At 38.8% G+C, this 8,117-nt stretch overlaps 1 protein-coding gene across 1 annotated transcript; it reads right to left on the bottom strand.

The window, feature by feature from the left end:
• Positions 1-1,325: 1,325 nt before the first annotated feature.
• LOC133128607 (cytosolic 5'-nucleotidase 1A-like) lies at positions 1,326-7,797 on the bottom strand. Its single transcript, XM_061242265.1, has 6 exons — positions 7,565-7,797; positions 7,234-7,401; positions 5,446-5,575; positions 5,166-5,288; positions 4,856-5,040; positions 1,326-3,590 (listed from the first exon to the last, which is right to left on the bottom strand). Exons 1-6 carry the CDS (start codon positions 7,682-7,684, stop codon positions 3,228-3,230), a joined length of 1,089 nt encoding a protein of 362 aa, XP_061098249.1. The 5' UTR covers positions 7,685-7,797; the 3' UTR covers positions 1,326-3,227.
• Positions 7,798-8,117: the final 320 nt, after the last annotated feature.

The raw sequence follows: 8,117 nt of genomic DNA, 5'->3' as shown, positions 1-8,117 counted from the left end.
CACATTTCTATATGTTAACATATGTATCTTCATCTTGGATGTCTTTGACTTGGTACAATAGTGGCTCCCTAATCTAATACAGCTGAAAACAAAACACTGAACTGTGAAATACACTCACTGAGCACTGCATGAACATTTTAACATATTCATGCAATTATCTAATCAGCCAATTATGTGGCAGTAGTGCAATGCATACAATTATGTAGATATTGGTCAGGAGCTTCAGTTAATGTGCACATCAACCATCAGAATGGGGAAAAAATTTGATCTAAGTGACTTTGTCCGTGGAATGATTGTTCGTGACAGATAGGGTGGTTTGAGTATCTCAGAAACTGCTGATCTCCTGGGATTTTCACACACACTAGTCTCTAGAGTTTGCAAAGAATGGTGCAAAAATATAAAATCCAGTGAGCAGCAGTTCTGTCGACAAATGCCTTGTTCATGAGAAACGTCAAAGGGGAATGGCCAGTCTGGTCAAAGCTGACAGGAAGGTGACACTAACGCAAATAACGACAGTGGTATGCAGAATATCTCTGAAAAAACAACACATCATAACTCTTCTTCTAAACAGCAGTAGAAGTCTAAAAAATAAGTCTAATAAATACCTAATGAAGCGCTCACTGAGTGTATATTCCCAGACAGGGCAATTTCTGCAAAAAAAACTTCACTGACCCCTGGTGGTCAATATTTAGTATTAATTTCCTACTCACAGTTTTGTCGACTCAGATCAAAATCTGTTAAAATATGTAGATCCCATGAATTACAGATTTCTGTGTATACCGCCAAAGTAACATAGCAGAAAATATATTATGGGAAGGAATATACCTTGAACAAAAATGTCTCAGTCCTGGGCTGAACCACAGTCTGGAGAACCACAGTCTGTTGGTTTTATTTTTTTTCCTTAAAATCAGTGACTGATTCAGACTTAAGAAACCCAAATAATCCAAATGCCCACCCAAAGATGACATCCTAGTAACACCTCTGTTCCTCCCCCTTTTCTAGAGGGTTCCATAATCTGCAAACAGTGATCTACCAATGGCTGGATTTATATGATCATACATAAAGGTCATTAATCATTATAGATAATAATGGACCGGTGATGCAACACCCAGATGTTATGTCATATAGGTAAAGTAGGATCCCTGATGAGATTTGGACATTGAACTGTAATATAACGGTTCTAGTGTCGTATTGTTATAGCCCAGGAATGTGCGATTACCATACAAATCTGGTACAAGTAGTTTCCCACAAATTATTGATTGTTGTAGTGTAGGCCATTAAAGAAGGAAACCACATAAAAGTTTAAATAAAAAATAAATAAAAACTTTTTTTTTGGTTGCAAAAACTTTATTTATCCATATAAAATTTAAGGTATGCTAATGAAGCAAAAAGATATGAACATCAAAAGACCATAGCCTAGAAAACATACTAGCATACATAGAAATAGCACCTTCTACATGAATACTATAGCTTATTTCAAGCCATTTCAAGTGTCAGAAATAAGAAACTACATATAGTCATCAGACCAAAGAAAAAATCTTCAACACGTTGTGTTGGATTATTATAGCCACAAAATGCATTAATCCACCCATTATGTTGTCAATAGTCAACAAGCATGAGTAAAAGGGTCCTACTGCTAAGCAGGAATCTTACCACTATAAATCACTACAGTGTTATCAAAAAAGAATATGTTCAATAGTGAGTTTTTAGCCATTTTGTCTGACAACCTGTAGGTCATCCCAGAAACCAGTTTTCAACATGGAATGCAAGAACAACATCAAGATAACCTTTCATAATAATATGTAAAATATGAAACAGCTTTTTTTTTTGTGAACCCACCCCCTACAGGAGTACCTGTGTTTTGCCTAATTTTGTTAACATGGAAAATTGTAGTGAATTAGTAAAGTATTCGACAAAGTTTAACAAAGAGTAATACAAAAGATATACGCTTTCATAAAGAGGTGAATATAGGTTGTCAAAAAAAAACGAATATCAAAATGTGCAAGTCGCAAAAGTTTGTTACGCACATGTACGCCGTTAAAAAAACTGGAGGCACATGGAGACATTCCTCAGAGCGCAACAAGCACAAAGAATTGTATGGTAAACTAAAAAAAATACAATCCATCTCATTGCTTTTGTCTTTACAGAATTGGAGGTCAACTGACTGGGTGCAACTGAGTATAATATGTATGAAAAACAATTAATTGTTCCATGTGCCAAATTAATAACGTCATCGTGTAATGTAATCCAAAAAACGGAGAATAATTTTCTTTCAGACAGATTCCTTTCCCTTCTTAGAGGAAAATATTTCTTGGAAAGTACCAGAAAAATGTGCTGATTAACACTTATTAAGTCTTCTGCTGCTGTAGCCTATCCATTTAATAATTTTGATCCATTGTGTGTTCAGAGATGCTCTTTTGCATACCACTGTGTGGTAATGTGTGGTTATTTGTATTACTATCACCTTCCTATCAGCTTTGACCAGTCTGGCCCTTCTCTTCTGAGCTCTCTCATTAACAATGTGGTTCTGCCTGCAGAACTGCTGCTCACTGGATGTTTTTCGCACCATTCTCTGCAATGTTGTGTGTGAAAATCCCAGGAGATCAGCAGTTTCTGAGATAATAAAACCACCCTGTCTGGCATTCCATGGTCAAAGTCACTTTGATCACATTTCTTCCCCATTCTGAAATTTGGTCTGAAAACAGCTGAACCTCTTGACCATTTCTGCATGCTTTCATGCATTTAGTTGCTGCCAGATGATTGGCAGCATTAACAAGCTGGTATGCAGGTCTACCTAATAAAGTGATCATTGTGTAAATTCTTAGACATCTTTTACTTTTATTCTGTACAGCACACTGGCCAACTTCCGGTTCTGGTTTGTTTTTAAACGTGCTTTATAAATAAATTTGACTTGACATCATTGCTTTTCTTTTTCACTTACAAAAATACAAAACCAGTATGTATTGAGCTAACATTTACATTCAGTATTGAAATTCCACTTTCAGGTTTTGCATAATTCTGATAATGGCAATTGTGTTTCATATGAATAAAAATATATTTAAAATATAACAATGCAATGCAAATTTTGATAACTGTGTCCTGGATCATTCAACGTCATAGTTCAAGATACTGATGCGAACTAGACAGAACTGCCGTGAAGCTACTAATATTCTACCATTGTGTACAATTATTCCTGTTTTCCTATCCTATGTAGAGAGCCGAGTACTTTACTCCTTAGGGGTCTTCTCAATAAGTTTACCCTTGTGGTACTTTTGTCCAATTCCATAAGGCACATGGGCAGCAATGGTTCCCAGCTCCTCGGCCCCCTGAATGTGGAACATCTGATCATCGAAGAAGATGTGTGGGTGGATCTTCTGCAAAAGTGGACCTTTGGGGGCTCCGGCGAGGAAAAGTGCCTCATCGATCTCCAAACCCCAGCTCCGTAGGGTCTTCAGTACCCGGGCCCCGGAGCTGGCTGCGCTCCTGGCTGTCACCAGGTAGGTCCGGATGGGGCAGTCCATTCGCTCATTCTTGGCGTAGAACTTGCGCTGGAGCTTCCCCAGTGCCTCCAGGAAGCACTTCAGGGGCCCCTGAGATGGAAGGCAATGTGTTAACAAATTTAGCTAATGTAAAATCAACAATAACACTGTGTCTACGTCAAGGTCATTTGAGTATTTATTTATAACAACAATCGCCCTTGTACATACTGTATATTCACATTTATCCTGTATTTACTATTTCTGTAACCTTATGCACTATTTTGCACTGGTTAGATGCCAAACTGTATTTCATCATCATAATAATTGTACTCTGTGCAGTGACAATAAAGTTGAATCTAATCTAATCTAATCTAATCTAAAGTATGGGGCTAGCTATAAAATGACAGCATTTCATTTGTCTTTACAATGCCACTGCCTTTTTTCCACTTGAATGCTTACTTACAGTTAAAATTATATGGAAATTATCAGTGACCACTTTATTAGGTAGATCCCTACACCACCTTGTTAATGTAAATATCTGATCAGCCAATCATGTGGCAGCAATTCTGCATGGAGACATGGTTCAGTTTTTGTTTACACCAAACATCAGAATGGGGAAGAAATGTGATCTACTGTAAGTGACTTGGAATTATCGTTGGCAGCAGTCGGGATGGTTTGACTAGCTGCTGATCTCCTGGGATTTTCACACACAACAGTCTCTAGAGTTTGCAGAGAATGGTGCGAAAAACTAAAATCATCTAATGAGCAGCAGTTCTGTGGGTGAAAATGCTTTGTTAATGAGAGAGATCAGAGAAACAATCATTCTGCTGTCAAAGTCACTTAGATCATATTTTTCCCCATTCTGATGTTTGGTCTGAACAACAAGTGAGTTTCCTTACCATGTCGTATGCTTCTCTGCTTGCTGCCTGGTGATTGGCTGATTATGCATTAAAAAGCTGGTGTACAGCTGGTGCACTATTTAAAAGTGATCACAAGTTTCTATCTGTGTGTGTGTGTGTGTGTGTGTGTGTGTGTGTGAGAGAGAGATCACTTTATTAGGTAGACCTGTACACCAGCTTGTTAATGCAAATATTTAATCAGCCAATCATGTGGCAGCAACTAAATGCATAAAAGAATCCAACCATCCAATTAATTTTGATCCCCTAAAATAGGGGAGCCTATGTATAGAAATGGATGTGATTCCTACACACATCACCTGATATTGACCCTCAAATTAAAGGGGATTAAACTCTGCACTTTAACCTCACATTGTTTCCTTTCAAATCCAATGCGCTGGACTACAGAGCCGAAAACTGTCCAAATACGTACGGACTGCACTGTATTGCATATCAAAAACATTGATGTAGTCTATTCACCTGTGCTAGGGGCTTGTTCTCATACTTCTTCTCGTGTTCAAAGAAGGTGTCTAGCCCATGCTGTTTCACAATGATCTCGGACTCATCAGAGAAGAGGACAGCATCACCATCGAAGGCCACACGCAGCTGTGTGTCACTTAATTGGATCTCCTTTTGTGGAGTGAACATTGTAGCAGCTGCGATACCTGGGTCAGTGGAACATTATCGAGAGCTTTCAATCAAAATGCAGGTTATGTCAGAAAATGTGTTATGTCAGGTAACACTTTCTTTTAAAAACTGGTGAAATATTGATATCCAAAATTTTACCCACCTTCTTCAATTGCTTCCTGTACTTTTTCAGAGTCTTTTGAGAGGTAGAGGTTGGTCATGTAGGCCTTCAGATATCCAATTGGGCTATTCCCACCCGTCATACAGAACCGCTCAATTGTTAAATCTAATTTGGATACAGTATACAACCGATTAATGTCATTATCATTACTGTCATTTGCTCACTTTGCGTCATTTAAGAAGTTAATGTCATGTGTAGCATAATTTGTGACTATAGGCAATGCACATAGCAGACACTGGATGTGATGGTGTGATACACGTACCGTAGTGATTGATGCTGTTAATGAGGCGCACCCCGATCTGGGCAGGGTTATTAGTCATCAGGACAATGTCAAACAGCTCCTGGCCTTCAGGGTACAGCTCCCTCAACCGTTTGTTCACATTCATTAGAGCCTGTCCATAAATACAACATTCAGCCTGGGACAGAGTAACAGTTAAGCACCTGGGATAAGCACTGCATCTACAGTGGCTTCAGAAAGTATTCACACCCCTTCACTTTTTGTACATTTTATTGTGTTGTAGATTTTAAATAATAAAATTGCCATTCTGCCCATCATTTTTTATAAATCTTTTTTTTAAATCAAAAACTGAATTCTCTCATTTAATGAGAGAAAATCTAAAACCTGATTGAAGTCCACCTGGGGCAAATTGAACTGATTGGACAATAGTTTAAAAAGGCACACACTTGTGTATATAAGGTCCCACAATGCACACTGCATGTCTGGTCAAAAACCAAGCCATGAAGTCCAAGGAACTCTCTGTAGACCTGTGGCCTTGTGGCGAGCCATAGATCGGGCAAGGGTAAAAAAACATTTCTAAAGCTTTGAGTGTTCCCAGGAGCACAGTAGCCTCAATAATTGTGAAATGGAAAAGGGTTGGAACCACTAGGACAACAGCAGTACATCCGGAAATACTGAGTAACCGGACAAGAAGGGCCTTGGTTATGAAGGTGATCAAGAACCCAACAGTCACTCAAACAGAGCTCTGGAATTCTTCTGCAGAGATGGGAGAACCTGCCGGAAGGATGACCATCTCAGCAGTACTCCATCAATCAGGCCTTTATGTTAGAGTCGCTAGACAGAGGCCACTCTTGAGTAAAAGGCATATGACAGCCCACTTGGAGTTTGCCAAGCAGCATTTAAAGTGGCAGCATCATGCTATGGGGGTGCTTCTCAGTGGCAGGGACAGGGAGACTGGTCAGAATTGAGGGAAGGATGAATTCAGCCAAATACAGAGGGATCCTTGAAGAATCTCTGCTTCAGAGTGCACGCAACCTCAGACTGGGGCGATGGTTCACCTTTCAGCAATCCATTTATCCATTTAAATTAAATCTATAACACAATAAAGTGTGCAAAAAGTGAAGGGGTATGAATATTTTATGAAGCCACTAGACATCATACCTCCCCGAGCCTAAAATAGCATGTGCTTTGTGGTTCAACTGAATGAGTCACATGCAGAATTGCTTCACCGCCCATTGTGATGGGTTACACACAATGTGGGAGTGTTGACCATCGGGCTTGTGCAGTTAAATTCATACACTGATAACAAAAATGATAATACATCACTAGCTCATAAAGAAATGTAAAAATAAATGATACATTTTATTTTTTTTAATTGATTCATAAAAAGAAATAGGGGAATTAATACAAAGGTAAATAAATATAGAAGCAAATTAAAACAGAAATATAAATGTATGTCACATTATCAATTAATTATTTTTAATAGTATTTTTGGCCCATTTAATGGCATATTAATTTATTTTTTGAGTCAGTTATTTATTTATTCATTCATTTTATTTTTTATTTTGGCAGCTTTCGGTACAAATTATTCTGGAATCATGAAAACTGAAAATACACATTTTGCATAAAGTACTTGTGCAACAACCGAGTAAAGTTATGATACACAATTTAGCTGTACGACGTGTGTTTAGAATGTAATTTGGATATCTTTGTATATATTATTTTCCTGGCTCCAAAGTTAGAATGTAATAGAAACAAATGAGATGACAAACTAAGCATTGCATACCAGACCACACACTTCCTGGTTGTTACCTTCACAAAAGGAAAAGAGGCGCCTGGCATCAGAGGCTCATCCTCGTGCTGTTGCTGGTAGGCAACGTACTTTTCCACACCCTCCTCCTCGTAGATTTTCCTTTCCTTTACCATGTCAAACAGCGTGCGAGATGACACTGCGATGGTGACGGCAAACCGAGGTTTGGGCTAGTTATGATGTAAAAAAATAAAAGTTTAAAAACGCCACATTAAATTGTTCAAAAATGTATAAAATAGAAATCAATAATGCCTTCCCTAAACTTGGTGAAGGGGCACATATTTTCCACAACTCCGTTAGCTTCCCATGAGCAGGCATACCAAAATCACTTACTGGCAGTGGTTTCTTTGCTTTTAAATTTTCAAAGGCGACTTTAGCTGCAGCCCACTCCTCTTCCTCTGTTTTATCACCATTCGCTTTACTCTCGTCAACGTTCGTATTTATTTCGCTCATATCTGCGGCGAATTCAGATAAAATCAACTTATACTACAAATAATAGTCGTCCACACCTTCTAAGGAGACAGCGCCGCAACTTTTTAGATTGCGGAAATGAGGAACGGGAACTGTGACATAACTGAAATGGGCGTCACCCAGATACCCACAGAACTGTATAAGAACTGTGGCGTTACCCAATGTTGGTACCGTGCTTGCTTTCATTTTTAAACTCGAGCGATAAACATAACATGATATTTATCGTCATAAACATAACAAGATGTTTATCGTCTGGCAGTCGGAGGGTTTCCGGTTCGATCCCGACCTAGATGTGTCGAAGAGTCCCTAAGCAAGACTCCTATCCCCCAAACGCACTTGACGAGCAGGTTGGTGTCTAGCAGGGCAGCCAATCGCCGTTGGGGTGTGAGTGTGTGTAGAATGGGTGAATGAGAAG

Source organism: Conger conger, chromosome 5, assembly GCF_963514075.1.
Source record: "Conger conger chromosome 5, fConCon1.1, whole genome shotgun sequence".
NCBI classification, from domain to species: domain Eukaryota; kingdom Metazoa; phylum Chordata; class Actinopteri; order Anguilliformes; family Congridae; genus Conger; species Conger conger.
The sequence above is the reverse complement of the archived record's forward strand: the minus strand, read 5'-3'. Positions and strand labels throughout refer to the sequence as shown.

Bases quoted from the DNA above. Each gene is read 5' to 3' on its own strand.
- LOC133128607 (XM_061242265.1), bottom strand. From the start codon at position 7,684: ATGAGCGAAATAAATACGAACGTTGACGAGAGTAAAGCGAATGGTGAT. The intron at 5,576-7,233 runs GTAACAACCAGG...ATTTATGGACAG, and splicing joins CCTCTTTTCCTTTTGTGAAG to GCTCTAATGAATGTGAACAA. The intron at 3,591-4,855 runs GTGAATAGACTA...CTTCCATCTCAG, and splicing joins AGAACAAGCCCCTAGCACAG to GGGCCCCTGAAGTGCTTCCT.